Source organism: Nannochloropsis gaditana (genome assembly GCF_000240725.1).
Source record: "Nannochloropsis gaditana CCMP526 unplaced genomic scaffold scaffold605, whole genome shotgun sequence".
Classification (NCBI taxonomy): domain Eukaryota; class Eustigmatophyceae; order Eustigmatales; family Monodopsidaceae; genus Microchloropsis; species Microchloropsis gaditana.
The window spans coordinates 1-18,386 of record NW_005803348.1 but is presented as its reverse complement, the minus strand read 5'-3'; the positions used below and the strand labels follow the sequence as shown (position 1 = coordinate 18,386).

General features: G+C 52.4%; 4 protein-coding genes across 4 annotated transcripts; 1 reads left to right on the top strand and 3 right to left on the bottom strand.

The window, feature by feature from the left end:
* Positions 1-3,979: 3,979 nt before the first annotated feature.
* Positions 3,980-4,781, top strand: NGA_0196600 (uncharacterized protein; the record flags this gene model as incomplete). The annotated part of the gene is made up of 3 exons (XM_005854156.1): positions 3,980-4,118; positions 4,275-4,354; positions 4,599-4,781. Coding segments are annotated over 3 exons (402 nt in total), but the record flags the coding sequence as incomplete, so codon positions are not given.
* Positions 4,782-6,778: 1,997 nt separating this feature from the next.
* NGA_0196400 (uncharacterized protein) lies at positions 6,779-9,694 on the bottom strand (the record flags this gene model as incomplete). The annotated part of the gene is made up of 3 exons (XM_005854155.1): positions 9,200-9,694; positions 8,468-9,038; positions 6,779-7,792 (listed from the first exon to the last, which is right to left on the bottom strand). The coding sequence occupies exons 1-3, from the start codon at positions 9,571-9,573 to the stop codon at positions 6,779-6,781; spliced, it is 1,959 nt and encodes a 652-aa protein (XP_005854217.1). The 5' UTR covers positions 9,574-9,694.
* A 1,927-nt stretch (positions 9,695-11,621) lies between these two features.
* Positions 11,622-13,447, bottom strand: NGA_0607420 (uncharacterized protein). The gene is made up of 4 exons (XM_005854157.1): positions 13,312-13,447; positions 12,963-13,109; positions 12,094-12,306; positions 11,622-11,848 (listed from the first exon to the last, which is right to left on the bottom strand). Exons 1-4 carry the CDS (start codon positions 13,369-13,371, stop codon positions 11,807-11,809), a joined length of 462 nt encoding a protein of 153 aa, XP_005854219.1. The 5' UTR covers positions 13,372-13,447; the 3' UTR covers positions 11,622-11,806.
* A 666-nt stretch (positions 13,448-14,113) lies between these two features.
* On the bottom strand, positions 14,114-16,838 carry RP-L5E (large subunit ribosomal protein L5e). Its single transcript, XM_005854154.1, has 10 exons — positions 16,794-16,838; positions 16,614-16,683; positions 16,351-16,433; positions 16,043-16,153; positions 15,770-15,874; positions 15,521-15,592; positions 15,056-15,136; positions 14,694-14,885; positions 14,407-14,535; positions 14,114-14,276 (listed from the first exon to the last, which is right to left on the bottom strand). Exons 1-10 carry the CDS (start codon positions 16,794-16,796, stop codon positions 14,172-14,174), a joined length of 951 nt encoding a protein of 316 aa, XP_005854216.1. The 5' UTR covers positions 16,797-16,838; the 3' UTR covers positions 14,114-14,171.
* Between the last annotated feature and the right edge of the window lie 1,548 nt (positions 16,839-18,386).

Below are 18,386 nucleotides of genomic sequence, written 5' to 3'. Positions count from 1 at the left end.
TCCAGTCCCTGCGGGCATTGGGGTTTGCCTACCGCTTTTGGATCGACGCCACGTAAGGGGTGGCTTTGACGGGGCTAAAAAAGCGAGGGGAAGAGAATGAGGGAAAGGGTCTTAGCACTTGACGTGCTCATGTATGGCAATTTTCGCGCTAAATTATACAATTTTCTATCTATTGTAACCAAGATGTCCTCTTTCTGCGGCTTCCAATGACGGTTCGAGGGGCCGTGCTCAGTGGCCTCTGAACTCATGGTTACACACCTTCTGGCAAGCCTTCCGGAACAAGGATGGGATAATAAATCGGTAAGCAAGCTGAACTGTTACTGGGGTAGGAATAGACAGCCAGCAGCATGCCGGGCTGGAAAGGTGGTTGTTTGATCGCCATCTGAGCGCTGATATATCTTTTTTGGAACCATGATAGCAAGAGATTGACTGCCGCGTTTTTGTCACACTTTACAGCGCTGCGCTCCACATTCCATCTTCTGGTCCCAAGACGCCCACGGTCGAGGCGGCAGATATTGATTGATCGAAGCGTGTCAAAAATCAGTGAACTATATATCTAGAGCAGCCTTGGGAAATTCCACCCATCTGCTTCCTGTATTATACAATCTGATAATTATATTTGGGGAGCAATCCCTGTGTAGAATTGTATGTACGAGGCAGAATCCGGGTATGTAGGTGTTTGTAGATTCCTAGGTGCTTTTGCATGGAGGCAGGTGGTAGCACAAGACGTCTAAGTGGACCTGCCTACCAAGGTTTCAAATAACTTCTAGCCACTTTTTCATATTGTCGCTGGGACGCATCAGTCAAACAGGAAAAGGTGATTTCAGTGTACAGTACAGCTTTGACATGACGCAGCGCTTTTAAAGAAGTTGTTTGGTAGAGACCTACCCTGATGCTCGTCGATGAATCTGAGAAAATAGTACACAAGGAGGGAAAGGATCGACAGAAAGGTGCAACGGTTGAAAAATCGCGTGGCATACACAGGTAGTCATCAGTCTCTCGTCTGGATAGTAGGAGAGTAAAAATATCCGAACAACCACTCCGCCCCCGGAGTGAAATCTGACTTCGATCGTCTAAGGAAAGTTCGAGGATCAGCATCAACGATTTCCTCGCCGGGATGCGTCCCAGTTTCTACTGGCCATGCATACGCGCAGCCAACGTTGTGACGCCATTCAAATGTGAGACAACAAAGAAAATAATGATCCACAGGCAGCCGCGTGACCTTTTTTGAAGTCTCGATGGACGCTTTTACTTGAAGGTACATTATTGTTTAAATGCACTATCAGTTACTTGACTACAAAACAACCACAGGTACACAATGCTGCCCTGTCGCGCCGAGCTTTACATTCCATTCATTTTCTTCCAAAAGCCATTTGATCGATTTCTCTGTTGTCAAAGTTTGAAATGAAGACACGAGTATGCTCGTTCGCACTCATCGCCGTAATGCTGTAGAGGTCCTTGCTTTCTCCCTCGACCAACCAGGACATATGTGCAAGGGTACGACACACCAAGCTCATCGAATGACTGTTTAAGTCTTCATGCTGACACCCTTTCATGCCTTTTCCCCCAACTACTAGAGGGAAACCGCCCGCGTGCTAGGGATGTACTGTAAGAAAAGAGAGAGAATCTGCACCCACACGTGTGAATTCCACGCATCACACTCCTTCCTCTCTGAGTGTGGAATGCAGTCTTTTCCTCTTTTGGTATTGGAGTGGTGTAGCCCTACTTCACACGAGTCCCCCAGGTGTCGGTCTTTGTTTCTGGGAGAGCATATACGAAGAACTCAATAGATGACTTGTCTCTCCTCCATTCAGGTGTCGTCTTCATCCCGCTTCTCCAGCGCGCGGCCCCTCACCTCCTCTCCATGCTAGCGGGCGCGGGGCAGGTGGAAAAGAAGGTGCCGTCATCCCCTCCCTCACTCCTCCCCTCCCTCCCTCCTTCCCGCTGTCCCTTCCTTCCTCTTACACGTCCCCATGACCCCCCTTCCTCCCTTCCAGGTCTTTCTTTCCGCTGTCGAATACTTCCAAATCCGGGTAGGTTTTGTCACATTTTGGTCAAGACCCCTCTCTGTCGCACACGTCTGCAGCCAAAAGTCTTTTTCTCCCTCCCTTTTCACCATCCTCCCCTCGTTCCCACGCTTTTCCTAGGCCCTTAGCATGCCCGCAGTCCTCTTCAACGCGTTGGCCATGGGCGCCCTGCGTGGATTCTTGGACACAACCACCCCCCTCCTAGTCATCACTGCGGCTTTCATCCTGGTGCGGTCCGGGAGGGAGGGAGAGCAGGAGAGTGCAAGGGCCTGCAGGGGAAAATATGGGCCCTGGTGTGCTAAAAGAAGCCTTTCCACTGAAGAAGCCTCAGCCGTACCCATGTTGTCCTCTTTTTGCCTCAACACCTGCGCAGGACTACGCGTGTCCGGCTGAATGGCTAAGCTGGCTCCTTCCCTCCACAGGTGATCCCCCTGCCCCTCCCTCCCTCCCTCCTTTATATCCTCCTCCCTTCCGTATTCCTCCTTCCCTCCCTAACCCCGCCCTCTTCTCCTCCTCTTCCTCCGTTCATCGGCTCATTTTTTCCGTCAGTAATTCACCGTCCCTCCCTTCCTCCCTCCCTCCCTCCCTCCTACCAGCACGCACGACCTCCGCCCTCTTGAACTTTGGCGTGACCACTGTACTGGCGGACTACGCGGCAACCCTCATGTATGCCTGGAAGTTCTTCACCCTGTACCCGGCCCGCCGACGGGCGACTAACCTGTCCGAATTTCTCGTCTGGTGGCAGAGAGCGTGGCGGCAGGAGCGCAAAATGCGCGCCAGGCAGAAGAAGCAAAGGTAGGAGGGCGAGGGGAAAGGGGGAAGGTGGATCTGAGCCACCTCCTTGTTTTTGCGGAGTGAAGTAGTGGGGCCTTGGAGGAGTGGGTGGAGCGAGAAGGAGGCGACGACGAGGAGGGAACCTCCGTGTCCCTGTCCCTCAATCGGCATTTCCTCCACGACCCCTCCAGGCGGGTCATCGAATTGGCAGAGGACGACAACGGTGCTTCCCTCGTCCATCCTCCAGCGTGGCCTTTCTCCAAAGACTTCCCCCCTCCTCAGTCTCTCCCGCCCACGCTCTGGAAAATTGTTTCGCAGGTGGGCGCATATTTGACACTTGCTCACGCGCCTTGTGGAGGGACGTTTCGTGCTGATTCCAGCCATGCACTCGAGTTGCCTCCCCTCATCCCTCCCTTCTTTCCCCCAGGGCTGGAGCGTATTGACTCGCTCTGTTCTCTACCAGATCCTCCTTCTGTCGGCGTCTTCCCTCGTCATCGCCAAGTCGGGAAGCGCCTCCTCTCTGGCTGCCCATCAGCTCGCTATGGCGCTCTGGCTCCTCCCTTCCATCCTTCTCGACTCGCTTGGTGAGGGAGGAAGGATGAGAGGGAAGAAAGGAAGGGAGGGAGGGAGGGATACAAAAGTGGATGATACTGTGCAGGGTAGGGAGGGGTAGGGGTTGAAATCGGCTTGATTAACGGAAGTCGATATTCCCGAAACAGGCATCGTGGGGCAGGGTCTTGTGGCTGACTGTCTGGGACGGGGACGAGTCATGCGTGCGAGAAAGGTAAGGCCTTTCCCCCTCCCTTCCTTCTCCCCTCATGTCCTCTCAGGGTCCCTCCCTGCTGCCCTCTGCTCAGGTGGGAAGGCGGCTCTTGCAATATGGGAGTGCGGGTGGATCCTTTTTTGGCATTATTTACCTGCTAGGGGGTGCTTCGGTGCACAGCTGGTCTGTTTTCAAACTGGACACCGCAGCAGCCCTGAAGGTGGGGTCAGAGCAGGCGAGAGAGTAGGGGAAAGGGAAGGAAGGAGGAAGGAAAGAAGGAAGAGGAGCCATAAGCCATGCTGCCAGTCAGTGATTGGAAAGACGTGAGCTGGCGTTAAGCTCGCTTATTTCAACTTGATACCAGAGGAGGACGGGCTTTCCACAATTTTACATCCTCTTGCTTTCCTAGGCCTTCATGAAGGAGCTCACAAGCCGTAATTTTCCCCCCTGCTCTTTCTTTCCTTCCCCCCCCCTTTCTCCCTTCCTCTCCCAGCTACGACCCATCCTTTGGATCGTATCCCTCCTCGTCCCCGTCACCGCCATCGTGCAGGTAGGTGCGTTGTGACAATTTATATTATTTATTCTATCCTGCCTCTGCTAAGCAACGTGACGACCAGGATGCTTTGTAATTTGTCGCGGTGGATTCATGCCCCATCGAGGATGCTTTGTAATTTGTCGCGGTGGATTCATGCCCCATCGAGGCCGGTCAGAAACCATTCCTCACGTCCGGGCCCAACCTCCACAGGTCGGAGGAGGCATTTTGCAAGGAGCCCAAGACTTCGATTATCAGGTACACAGGTCCGGAATATGGGTTAAAGAAAGGAAATTTGGAACTTTTAGAGGGATGCAATGAACGTCGCGATTCTCCATTGTGACAAATGCCTGATTGTGCTCACATTCATTCGCGCGGAAGAATGCAACCAGGCAGATGTGCGGACTTTGAGTGACCGGGGAATGGTTTTCCACGCCGCCCGCCTGCCTTCAAATTCAACAGATCCTTTTTCCGTTCAAACAAACATCTACTCACAATGTAGGCCCGTCTGATGGGTCTATGCGTTCTCCTCTCGGGAAGCCTCCTCCATTTGACCACGCGCGGACGGGATGCGACTGCATTCGTAGGGAGCGGCGCAGGGCAGCTATTTAGCGTGTGGATGACCTTGCTCGTGTTCCAGTCCCTGCGGGCATTGGGGTTTGCCTACCGCTTTTGGATCGACGCCACGTAAGGGGTGGCTTTGACGGGGCTAAAAAAGCGAGGGGAAGAGAATGAGGGAAAGGGTCTTAGCACTTGACGTGCTCATGTATGGCAATTTTCGCGCTAAATTATACAATTTTCTATCTATTGTAACCAAGATGTCCTCTTTCTGCGGCTTCCAATGACGGTTCGAGGGGCCGTGCTCAGTGGCCTCTGAACTCATGGTTACACACCTTCTGGCAAGCCTTCCGGAACAAGGATGGGATAATAAATCGGTAAGCAAGCTGAACTGTTACTGGGGTAGGAATAGACAGCCAGCAGCATGCCGGGCTGGAAAGGTGGTTGTTTGATCGCCATCTGAGCGCTGATATATCTTTTTTGGAACCATGATAGCAAGAGATTGACTGCCGCGTTTTTGTCACACTTTACAGCGCTGCGCTCCACATTCCATCTTCTGGTCCCAAGACGCCCACGGTCGAGGCGGCAGATATTGATTGATCGAAGCGTGTCAAAAATCAGTGAACTATATATCTAGAGCAGCCTTGGGAAATTCCACCCATCTGCTTCCTGTATTATACAATCTGATAATTATATTTGGGGAGCAATCCCTGTGTAGAATTGTATGTACGAGGCAGAATCCGGGTATGTAGGTGTTTGTAGATTCCTAGGTGCTTTTGCATGGAGGCAGGTGGTAGCACAAGACGTCTAAGTGGACCTGCCTACCAAGGTTTCAAATAACTTCTAGCCACTTTTTCATATTGTCGCTGGGACGCATCAGTCAAACAGGAAAAGGTGATTTCAGTGTACAGTACAGCTTTGACATGACGCAGCGCTTTTAAAGAAGTTGTTTGGTAGAGACCTACCCTGATGCTCGTCGATGAATCTGAGAAAATAGTACACAAGGAGGGAAAGGATCGACAGAAAGGTGCAACGGTTGAAAAATCGCGTGGCATACACAGGTAGTCATCAGTCTCTCGTCTGGATAGTAGGAGAGTAAAAATATCCGAACAACCACTCCGCCCCCGGAGTGAAATCTGACTTCGATCGTCTAAGGAAAGTTCGAGGATCAGCATCAACGATTTCCTCGCCGGGATGCGTCCCAGTTTCTACTGGCCATGCATACGCGCAGCCAACGTTGTGACGCCATTCAAATGTGAGACAACAAAGAAAATAATGATCCACAGGCAGCCGCGTGACCTTTTTTGAAGTCTCGATGGACGCTTTTACTTGAAGGTACATTATTGTTTAAATGCACTATCAGTTACTTGACTACAAAACAACCACAGGTACACAATGCTGCCCTGTCGCGCCGAGCTTTACATTCCATTCATTTTCTTCCAAAAGCCATTTGATCGATTTCTCTGTTGTCAAAGTTTGAAATGAAGACACGAGTATGCTCGTTCGCACTCATCGCCGTAATGCTGTAGAGGTCCTTGCTTTCTCCCTCGACCAACCAGGACATATGTGCAAGGGTACGACACACCAAGCTCATCGAATGACTGTTTAAGTCTTCATGCTGACACCCTTTCATGCCTTTTCCCCCAACTACTAGAGGGAAACCGCCCGCGTGCTAGGGATGTACTGTAAGAAAAGAGAGAGAATCTGCACCCACACGTGTGAATTCCACGCATCACACTCCTTCCTCTCTGAGTGTGGAATGCAGTCTTTTCCTCTTTTGGTATTGGAGTGGTGTAGCCCTACTTCACACGAGTCCCCCAGGTGTCGGTCTTTGTTTCTATCGTGCTTCAGCCGGTAGTTATTGCTTTTCGTTCGCCGCATCTATCAGTTTCCACCGCCAAAACGTGGAACAAGGGAAATAAAAATAAAATGTGAACCAAAAGGAAAGCTGTCGGGACGCAATAAAAGGGGGCAGAAAGCGGAAACGGCGTAACGGGCGGGACTGGGCGTAGGTGTAGGAGATCAGGCCTCGCCGGTACAGGCCATGTGCGTCATAAAGACCGAGACACTCCTTTTTCATCTGTTTCCCCCGCAGCTTCAGCTCCGTTATTCTCCCCTGTCTCTTCAATAATGTCCGTCTCCCCCCCCCTCCGTCTCCCCCCCCTCCCACGGCCCCTGCCCGGGCCGAGAGGGGTTCTCAGGGTAGGGCGGTAGGTGTGCTGTGGGATAGGACAGGTGTGAATCGTAGGAGGGAGCGACGTAGGGGTACCACATGACGTAGGGTGGCGCAGCGGGGTAAGGGACGCCGGACGGAGAGGCATGAGGAAGGGAAGGAAGGGAGGGGGGGAGGAAGGGATGCTGATACGCCGCTCCATATGCATACGGATACGCTCCCGGTGGAACGGGCGGAGAAGGGGGAAAAGCGCCCTCGGTCACTGGAGGGAAGTAAGGCGTGGGGATGGTTGGGACCATGTGAGGTGGTACGTGCGAAGGGAGGGGGGCCGCCGCACTCCGAGGGTAAGAAGAAGCAATCCTCTCCTCTCGAGCCTCCACCGCCCCTCCTCCCTCCTGCGGCCTTCCTGCCGCCCGCCGCCCCCTCTCCCTCCCATCCCCACCAACCCCTCTACTTTGTCGAAGCAGGGGAGAGGCTTCCGTCGACTCCTGCGACCGGCTGGGCACGAAGACATCCCCCCTGTCCCCTCCCTTGCCCTCTCCCTTCTCCCCGCCTTCCGCCTTCCCGTCCTCAGGCGGATCTTCCTCCGGTCCGTCTCCAATTTCTGACTCCGAGAGCTGCTTCCCCTTCCTTAGAGGAGGTCCCCGCTCCTTCCTTCGCGCCACCCGCCGACCCCTCCCTTCCTCCTGAGGGACAGGGAAGTATGATGGATGAGGTACCCAGGACATTCCGTCTTCCAGAGAAGGCGACCGCGCGATGAGACCAGCGGGGAGAGGGGGTGAAAGCCGGCGTGCGCCCCGGGGACAGTTCCTTTCTCGAGCCTCGTGGGGAGGGAGGGGAGGAGGGAGGAAGGCGTGGAAGGAGGGAGGGAAGGAGGGAGGGAGGAAAGAGAGGCCAGTGGAGAGCTTGTCCGAGCCAGGAGGGGGCTTCTGGGCTGTTCCCGGGGTGATGAGGGAGGAGTCAGCCTGAAGAGCAAGGGGGGGAAGAGAAAAGGAGGGAGAAGGAGAGGGATGTCAAGTCACTGGATACATCGGGCGGAGGACTGAGACTAAACCCGGCGTTTTCTCCCCCTGACTGCGGCCGTGGGCGCTTGGCGTACCCATCTTCACCGTATTTGCCCGCTCCTCTTCACCCCTTTTAAACTCGAGTTGTCCTTCTCTCAGTTTCTTCCATATCACACGCAGACCGCGAGCACTTCTCCTAGTCTTTCTTTCTCATTTCGTTCAACCCCCCCCTCCTCACTTCACCGGCTCCCTCCCGCCCTCCTTGTCACCCACCTTGACATGTACGAAGGCGCACTTCTCTCCCATGGAACAACCCTTATTGTTGAAATAAAAGCAGATCCGCCTGCCAGTTTCGATATCTCGAGGCATGCGTTGAAAACCGGAGCCCTGACAAGGCAGGAAGGGAGGGAGGGGGGAGGGGGAAGGTCAAGGAGAGGGCAATGAGGGTCTGACGTGACGTGGACGCCAGCTAAGCTGATACCCATTTCTATGCCAAGCAGAACTCGTCGGAAAGGAGGACAGAAAGGAAAGAAAACACGCGCGTGTGCCACGTATATATATATATATATNTTAAAAAAAGGCGAGGAGGCTGAAGGTACGTTCCCGCCGACAGGGGAGAGTCCACCGTTACCATACCAGCACAGGGAGGGAGGCCGGGACCGCGCCTGGGTCCGACGACTGCTTTACGAGGGCACGAGAGGAGGACCCCGGGCAAAGTTGGGGAGCGGAGAGGGAGGCAGGACCGAGACGGAACGGCGGCGGCAGGGTCACCGTGGAGGAGGGCGGATGGGCCGCTTCCATTGTGAATATGCCACCCTCGCTCCCTCCTGCCGGTCCCAGCCCACCCCCTCCATCTCCGCTTCCCTCCTTCTCCGTGGCGACCGCCTTTTTCAGGTGCAAGTCCCCAATTTTGTCGACCAACGCTCCTTCTTCCTCCCCCACTCCCCCGGACGCTTCCTCGCCACCCCCCTCATCCGCCACGCCCGTCCTTGGCTCCGCTTGCTCCTCTATGCCTGTGCTCAAATCTCCTCTATCCGTATGCTCGCCGGTTTGTGACTTCTGACCACCACTCCGCAGGCCCGTGCGTGGTTTATCTGCGCCTCTGGGGAGGGTAGAGGGCTTGGAGGAGGTGGGTTCTCTGGGAGCTACGAGGGAGGAAGAGGAAACAGGCTCCTTGTGCGTGTCCATTCCCTGGTGCGTGGATATACTGCGGTGGTGTGCAGGTGGTGAGCATGCGTGAAAGTGATGGGGCGGGGTTCAGGTGTAAGGCCCGCGCTCTAGGTATGGGTTTGAGATATTCTGGCTCGTGGGGTTGATATGTCCGGAGAGAGAAATAAAAATCCCGGGAGGCACCGAGGCCCCACGTACCTTGTTTGTTGCCCAGGATCGTCATTGTTGATGTCCTGTCTTGCACTTCGCGTCGCGTCGAATTCTTCGCCTTCGTTCCCACCACTTTTCCTACCACCCGCTTTCCCCCTCCCACACGTGTTTTCAACGTGCGCAAAAGGACAACCCCAACGCATACACCCTTCTTCGGCATACACGTGGTCAACACATATTTTACGCTTCGTTGCAGGATCTATTGGCATTCTGTCTTGTTGCGGACGTTTCTCCATAGCGGAGGCCCCCGTTTCAAGGGCGCCTCGGACTCCGTCTTCCCGCTTGTCACGGCGCACTTTAACTTCAGCATGTCCTGTTCCGCTAATTTCACGGCTGCCATAAGGGGGTGTGGGTCTATCCATCCCAACTTCGGCCCGCGTTGCCACCAGGCTAAACTTCAGGGAAGTCGCCGCCTCAGAATTCCTCCTCCAGATTCATACTTGATGTCAATTCTTGAATTGAGCCTAAGTGCACCAATTCCTGAAAAAAAGCAGTATTCATAAAGACAATGGAAAGTGTGCATGTGGGATTGAGAAAAAATTGGCATTGTAGCACGCTGTTTGACCGGTGAACGAGCTGATTGGCCAGCGTGCACAGTGCTTTCCACGACGGCTTGTTCATGTGGCAATTTTCAATCCAAACCTTCACTCTTTTCTGTCACACTAGGTCGTCTGCATCGAAGCGTAGGCTCGATCCACAACTGGACATCGGCAAAACACGCTCAAAACGACTTCGCTTGAACACAGTCACTGCACACACTTGGCTTTCTTGCTCGGCACATCTGTTATTCTTTCCTAGGGCGGCGAGTCCGGATCTGATGACTGATATGGCGTCATAGACCCTCACTTTGGAGGCGCCACCCAGACCAAGAAATTCTCACAATTGCCGTCCATTTCAGCTTGTCGAAGACGCACACCTACCAAAATGCGAACTGTCCGCAAGATTTTGTCCAGCAGCGGCCCAAACGACCGCAGTGCAATTGCGCCCGTGGCCACCCGCAGGGTGCCTGCCGGTAAGCCTTAAGAAGACCCGCCTCCGATATCGCCGGGCCCCATACATGTGTCCAGTCTAGAGACCAGGAGCCTACCAGGAATTCCCAGCACTACCGGTCCAGCCCTGTTGAGGACGGCGATTTTTTCTTCGACGCCGTGCACGGGAAACTGAGTGGGTGGCCGAGCCTTCTTCTTATTTAAGCTTTAGGAGCTATTATGGTTGGATTATTGTTCGAGGCTCTAAGAGCTCTCGGTCTGCGGTATTTGACTGATTTGCCGGTCGACAGAGGTGTTTTTGATAGTCAACACGCATCATCCCATACAGAGAGGCATTTCCTTGCTATACAAAATACACACGCATGATGATAGACGGGTAGATTTATTTCATGAATTCAGCGGAAATTGTGTAAAAGGCTACGTAGTGTGAGCGACGCTTCACGATCGTAGAGTATCCCTAAAAACATGCGATTTAGAATTTCCAACAAAAGTCAGCTTTTTCTTCGAAATAAAAATGTTGGAAAAACACAAAAGTCGTGAGTCTATTAAAGGTTTAAAGCGGTGTATAAGTGGCCATGCAACAGGGGACCTTCCATCTCCTTGACAATCTGAATGAATGCTCATTTGACAGCCTACAGACCGGCATCACTGAACGGCAAGAATGATTGAGCTGTTCTCTTATACTCTATGACGTGTACGAATAGTAGGCTTTTCATTGTTGTGGCGAGAGAAGGAGATAGAACAAGTATCTTCAGAAGACAAAAGACGAGGCTCTTCAGCCAATCACAGACAGACCTTTGAAGCCAATATTTTACAACGTCTCAGTGTCTTTGACCATTGCTCCCCACCCAAGCAGTTCGCTGTAACAGGCTCTTAAAATATACCAGCACTATTTTTTGAGACAGATATATTCCTATGACCACATTTTGCCGAGAAATTACAATCCGCAGTGAAAGGGAGGGAGAGTCGTCCCATCTTAATCCTGACACCGAACAAGGGAGAAAAGACGGATGCTTCCACATTCTTACAAGATAACAATTTTATCACCATTCTCAGCTTTTTGATTGACAATTTTTGGACCTTCTCTTTTGCATCGCTTACAGCTTGCAAGCATAGGACACTACGTATCTCTCGCTGTATTCTCTGTACGTATGATGCCAGGGTCTGCCACCATGTTTCTACGCAAAGTGCGCGAAATATGTGTCGGCCTAAGTTGAGCTGTTGGTTACTTGGAGAAGTCAAGCAAGGAGATTCATCTCCCCCACGATTCCCTTTTCTAAAAGATGACCTAATGGAATGGCGAGCAAAGAGTAAAATAGAGGAAAACCCAAAAGAAAAGAGGGCATAGAATTGCAGGTAGAAACAAATTCAGATTTAAACAACCCAAGTTGGGATTCGTATAAGGAATAATTTGTTAAATTCTTCGCGACTCGGTCAACACATGGGCAAGTCCTTACACACCGATCAAAAAATATCGCTTGGGTGGCCCTCCACCTATCTTCTTGCCCCATTAACTCATTTCTTTAAGGCTTTTCACATTCTTATTTCCCTCCCGAAGACTCAGTGTTGAACAAAGTTGCGTCCCATGCAAGTCGACCGACTAGAACTAATGATCCCTTTCAGGTCGAATGCGTCCATAGACGTCAATCTGTTCGTAAAAGCAGCGGAAAGTGTCATAAGTTTCTTCAGTGAAGATTATATACACAAAGCGAAATTGAGTTTGAGTATTTGACGGGGTTATGTTTGCATTGATCATAGACTATGCGGTGCTCCCTTTCCTTCAGCTTTTAATGACGACATGTACCTTAAATACTCTAGCAGGCCGACTCTCTGTCGTTCAAAATAGGGATCTAATCAGCCTCCCTTCTCGTTTCCTTCTCTTTCCCCTCTTACCTCTACATGTTCCGGACCAAAGCAGATGTTGCCGTCCAAGCCGTCGAGAATAACCAGATCAAATTCGAGATGATCCTCTTCCAGCGTCTTGCCTACCACCACGTCAAACCTGAACGCGTGCTCGGGCGCTGAAGCCGATGGCCTTTTTTTACCCATGCTCCTTAAGGAAAGCAACAGTGGGGATGGCGGGATGAGGAGATGCGGATGAGAGGGCTGGACAAGGAAAGATAGTAATGCAGCGGGCCTTAAAATGGCCCTCCGAATCTGTGCACGTGCTGAGAAAGCAAGTGGACGGACCACGGATCGTCCACGAAAACCAAAAGCCTTCTTGAAGAAAGCAAACAAATATACAAACCGGACCCACGCTCACACTCAACACTGCCTGATACACGTTCTGCTAATAACTGCCTGATACACGTCCTGCTAATAACCAGCTATGAAGCATTTAATTCTCAATATTGAAGGTTGTGGGAGTTACCTGGGGTTGGGCACGCTGGTGGCATAGTCAGAGGGGAGCATGAAGTAAACCAGGCTATCGTGTGCTTCAAAGATCGGCCTGTTCGAACGCGACCTTTTCCAGATGCGTGGCTTGATTCGGCCGCTTCGGAAGTAGGCAGGCGCATGTTCGTGCTCATGCCCTCCCCCTCCCCCTGCGAGATTTCGAGCCGACTCAACGTGATCGTGATCATGATCGGTATCGTGGTCGGTATCATGATCGTGATGGGTATCATGGTCGTGGTCGGTATGATTATCGACAGGAAGGATGAGCTGTTAGAAGAGAAGTGTGTCATGCGGAAAAAGAGCGAAGGTAAGCAAATCACAGGCAAATGAGCAGTCTACGTTAGGTTTCTTCTCGTCCTTGAACCTACCGCAGGGTAAATGGCAGTGGCATTCCCCCAATCCGTGACTTGCTGTAACGTCAGAGTGAACATCGTGACTCCTCCCCTCCTGACCCGCGTTTTGCTTGTGGACACAGCGACTTGAAGAGCGCCATCAGGAGGGCAATCGGCACGTGCCTGGGACGGAAAAAAGACAAAGCCGTAAGGTATCATGCCCGTATTTGTCGCAAGGTATCATTTCCTGACAGGTAAATGACCCACGCTCGCAAACGCGAAACTACTGATCTAACGAGGAGGAACAAGACCTAATCGAAAGGGAGCCCACCCAGCAGCTGAAGGATTACTTGAGATACGGAAGAAAAGAAAGTGAAACACGTACCGATGCGGCAAATACAATGAAGAGCGTGAAATATTTCATGACTATCGATGGCATTACCATTTTTGTTTATCAGAGTGGGAAACACCACCTCTGAGCACACGCGACAAGCGATAGAATGGGCACACCTGTGTTGTCCAGGAAGGGCGGGTTGGTTGAGCATCTGAAGACATTTAAGTCATGAACAACAAGAAATTATCTCAAATAGGGTGATTTTTGGGTTGCCTTCTCTGTAGTCTCGCTTCACGGAACCACACTCCGACGAATGACTTGCTCCGACGCCCCTCATTGGGCGTACCCATCAGACAATCAATCACGATTCAAAACAAGTCAGAGATTTTTCCACAGTTATTTGCCATGAATATTGCGGAGGCAATAACCGCAGTCTCTGGCATGTCTTGGAAGCAAGACTACCCGCATTTAAGGCCCATGCGGCCAAATCGGTTGCTAGAAGCATTTCTGGCTCTCCGTCGTCGGAATCGTCGCCGGAGAAAGGTTATTACACAAACCTCGGCCACACGCGAACGAGAAGCAGTACTATATCCGCAGGATTGACAGGCCTCGACCTCAAAGGGATACAACCAACAGGTCAGATCCATTCGATGAGGGCGTTTGAGGACTTGCGTCGTTCAAAAGGTGTTTGTCGTCTCCGGAGAAAAGCGCCTCCGCAGACGTACGTAAGAAATTTCGACCTCAATACATGCACACTAAAAATGGAAGAACGAAAGCAAAATGAATGACATAATAAACATGACAACGATCTTTCCGGACAGCATACGCTGATTCAACTTTTTTCTCTTGAAAAGCGGAACCAAGAGTTGTCGCCCGTGCAAATTTCAACCCCTCCCAATTCAATGCCATGGTTACTCTTCCTCCTCTTCCTCCTCCATTTCATCGGCATCACCAGCAGCTGCCGCCATGGCCAATTTCTTCTCAGCCACGCGAGACTTGCGCTCTTCGTAAGAAAGCTGTGAAAATAACGTCAAAGAAATAAATGACGTGAGTGCCTGGTATAGGCAGAAGCGCATGCCTTCAACTGCTTTTCACTCCACACACTTCGATCGGCTTCTTCCTTCCCAAACTCTCCCTTCTCCTCACCTTCCCCTGACGCTTGTACTTCGTGCGATCTCCTTCCCATTCCGTCTTGGGCGCGGCGGTCGGGTCTTCGCGGATAGCAGTATGCACCTCCTCGAGCAAGTCCTGATAATCATCTCCGGAGACACCGTGCTGAAAGGGTTTTGGAGAGATGGGAAGGGAGACGATAGGAAAGACAGGACACATCGGGTCGCGCGTGAGTAGGCAACTTTCACGGAAAGATCCACGTGACCATCGAATCAAAGACACGAGGAGCCAGAAAAGGGGGGAAAGGAGGGGACATATCCAACCTTGATATAGTTGGCAAACTGCCGTTCGTACGCCTCGTGGTCCTCCTCCACCAGGTAGTTGATATAGTCAGCCACATGCTCGCCCATAATGCGCTCCTTGTGGCTGTCCGCATCGTACCGCTTGCCGTCACGGTCGTACCCCGGGAAGCGCTTCTCCGACTGAGGAATGTCCAGGCCGCCGTCCGAGGCGCCCTGTGGAAGGAGGGAGGGAGGGAAGGAGGGAGGGAGAGGGGAATGAGGCGCTGAGTGCATGCACTGGACGTGGCGATGAAGGGATACGTGGGAGATGGCACGTCGCGGGAAAGACAAGGGGGGGGGGGAGGAGGGAGGGAAGGAGGGAGGAAGGGAAGGATGGACAATACCTTGAGGACGCCGAAGATGCGGTTGCCGGTCGTAGTAGTCTGGATGCCTACATCCAAAATGGCGCGAAAAGGTTTCTTCTCCTAAAAATTAACACAGAAAAACCCGGGATGAGAACAGGAGGGAGGGGAAGACGGTAGGCAGTGAGCCAAACGACCACGGACTCTCTGGACAGAGGGAAGCGAGATTCGAAAAAAAACAGGACAGAAAAGAGGGAGATTCGGAAAAAACAAAACGGGGAACAGCGAGATTCGAAGGCTCACAGAAGATCATCCGCGTCGCCTCCTCCTCACCCAATAATTCCAAGATAATTCCGAAATAAATTCGAGATATTCAAGGGGGGGACGGGCTCCTGCAAAAGGAGCGGGGCAACACAGGCAACAAGCGAGGAGACAGAATGGAACAAATAGTCTAGACAGGGAAACCAAAAAGAGAGACAAAGGAAAGAAAAAAGAGCCTAGACGCACATCGTTGAGCTCGGGGACGTAGTAGGTGCGCCCGTTGGTCTCGTCCTTGGTGGTCGCTATCTCGCCGTCAGGCTGGCGGGGGAGGAGGAAGGAGCGGCGAAAGAAGCGGTCAGACGCGCCATACACTCACCGAGGCGTAAATGCAACAGTCCTTGCTAGGTCATAATTCTCAAGTTCAACTTTAAAATCCCCTCGACCTGAGCATCCCCGAGTCCCCATCCCCTTCGCCCTCGCTCCTTCCTTCCCTACCTCGTCCACCCCCTCGTAGGCCTCATCCAAGCCCAGCTTGTTGAGGAGCCTGCGTGCGATGAGGAGACCTGTGCAGTAGGCGGCGGCGTAGTTCTTCAGACCGACCTGGGGGGGTGAGCCACATGGGCACAGTGGAAGGGAGAAAACGTGAGCGGGAGGAGGACGCAGCGGGAAACGAATCGCGACAGGAAAAGCGTACTTGGGAAGAATACACAAACATCCTCGCATCCATAGGTATGGGAGAATAGCCCGGGGGCAGGATCTTGCACATACCTTAAGTCCATAGCGAGCGAGCTCCTTCGAGTTGGCGGCGGCCAGGACCTTGTCCCCGTCAATCGTGGCGTAGACAATTTGTGCGATGCAGTAGCGGTTCGTGAAACGCACCTGTCAATCGCGAGCAAGCGTATGTGCATGCGGGAGAGGAACGAGGCGTGGACGAGATGAGGAACATGATATCAAAGCGAAAGAAGTACAGTAAGGCCCCGTCGTTGCCCCCTACACAGCTCGTTCACAAGCACCAACCCTGCCGCGTCAAACAGTCGCCCTTTCCCCCTCCATTCCCTTCCACCCTCTTCACGTACCACCAGGCGGTATTTGGGCGTGTTGTACTTATTCTTGTCCTGCGCCACCATGCGCTTGCGGGCCCGGTAGTCCGTCTTGCCCTCTGCAAGACACAAAAAATGCGCGCGTTCAAAAGCACCATCATTAGTAAGGGAGTGATTCTATTTCAAGCATAGATCCCATTGGCTCTTTTCAGAAATCTTCTTCAGACTGGACCTTCTACCTCCATTCCTTTTGCCCGCACTCGCTTCCGTACGCTCCTCACTGCCTCTCCTCCACTCACCACGACGACGACGGAACTTGGTCTGGTACCGCTTAAAATATTGCTTATTCTTAAGAACCTTGACGAAAGGCTGTATTTTTTAAAGGACAAGAAAGAAATAAAACACAGGCATCAGATCGATGAGTGTGGCTATGATGAAGCGGTGGAAAACTAGGTGCTCGAGAGAGCAGTTGGACTTACCATTGTTGCGAAGTTCACAGACTATAGATTTACGCCTGTATGTATCGCAAATGATATAAGAGACGTAAGCAGAGAAAGTTGCCGCTGACGGGTCAGATACAATGTGCATTTGGCTGAGCATGTGCTCGTAAGCGGTAACGAGAAGGAATGTAGGGCGACGGAATCCCACAGTGGCAGCCTCGCGCGTTATCTGCCATTCATAGCCAACAAGCCACACCGGAACAGAATGCATCACGGTCACTGTGCTGCAAACTATCGATACATATTGTCGTGTGAAAAATGCCTCACGTAAAAGAGAGAGGCTAAAAGAAATTGTGCGGCAGGGAGAACGAGAGCCATGCATCGGGAGGTGGCGCTGCGACAGTGTGTGGAGGGAGGGAGGGAGGGAGGGAGGGAAGGAGGGAGGGAGGGAGGGCAGGCGGGCTGGGGGATACGAGAACTTGTTCCTTGGAAGGAGAGGGTAGGCCCGTGGTGAAGAAGTCACGGTGAAAGGTTGCTTTTTGCCCTGATTCCACACGCGGTGTATTAGACTTAATACTGCGATGGCTTCCATATCCGTTCCACGAACTTAAATCACCAAACCTAGTTGGTTACGCCACGTACCTCCTGCCTCCACAATCACAGGACCGAATGCGGGCCGCCTTAGTTGCCACAAAGGCAGTGGCAAGAGGAATTGAATGTAGTGGTAGCAGAGCTCTGTGCTCTAATAGCCAGGGTGTGGCTGGTCGGTCACTCGTATCGGGAAGCGGAGGAAACGGAGGAGTGAGGCGTTCCCGGTGGGAGTCAACGAGGCATCTTTGCGGGAGTGCGCCCAGTCCCAGTGTGAAGAAAGGGAAAATAGTTTTGAATGGTAGCGTCACAAGATTCTGGGGAGTGCAGTGTGGACAGCAGCATTCGCGGGTGTGAGTGTTTAATACAGCCATTCAACAGCAGAAGTGTTTTTAACGGGCGATGCATGTTTTTCTACGTTCTTTCTAGAGAGCAGCATGACGACCGTGCATTCGGCTCGACCGCCACCTCATTCTCTGCCCCTGATCCCTTCCCGGTTTATTTATTTGTCCATTGCTCTAGGACCTTGCACTGTAGGGCCTTCCACTCGTCCACCCGCTGTGCCCTCGCCGCCAAGAAGGACTTTTATGAGGTGCTGGGCGTGCCGCGAGGCGCTAGCAAGGCGGACGTGAAGAAGAAGTATTTCGAGCTTGCGAAGAAATACCATCCGGTAAAAGGAGGGAGGGAGGGAGGGAGGGAGGAGGGGGGAGGAGGTGTGAGGCCGTGAGACGAGGAAGGTACGAAAAACGGGAAAACTCGTGTATACATGTTTAAATTTATATGTGCAACAGCCATATGTGCATATTGGACCCGCGATGACCGTGGAAATAGCCTGAAAGTCGAGTATTTTTAACTTTCTCCCTCCCTCCCTCCCTTACCCTCCCTCCCTCTCTCCCTCCCACCCTCCCCCTCCCCCACGGATGCGAACAAGGACGATCCGACGGCATCGAAGAAGTTCATGGAGATCACGGAGGCCTACGAGGTGCTGGGCGACGATAAGAAGAGACAGGTGCGAAGGGAGGGAGGGAGGGAGGAAGGGAGGGA

Bases quoted from the DNA above. Each gene is read 5' to 3' on its own strand.
- NGA_0607420 (XM_005854157.1), bottom strand. From the start codon at position 13,371: ATGGTAATGCCATCGATAGTCATGAAATATTTCACGCTCTTCATTGTA. The intron at 13,110-13,311 runs GTACGTGTTTCA...TTTCCGTCCCAG, and splicing joins TCATTGTATTTGCCGCATCG to GCACGTGCCGATTGCCCTCC. The intron at 11,849-12,093 runs GTAAGAGGGGAA...TTTTACGAACAG, and splicing joins TTGGTCCGGAACATGTAGAG to ATTGACGTCTATGGACGCAT.
- RP-L5E (XM_005854154.1), bottom strand. The intron at 15,875-16,042 runs GTATGTGCAAGA...TCACCCCCCCAG, and splicing joins TCGCTCGCTATGGACTTAAG to GTCGGTCTGAAGAACTACGC. The intron at 15,593-15,769 runs GTAGGGAAGGAA...CTCCCCCGCCAG, and splicing joins CCTACGAGGGGGTGGACGAG to CCTGACGGCGAGATAGCGAC.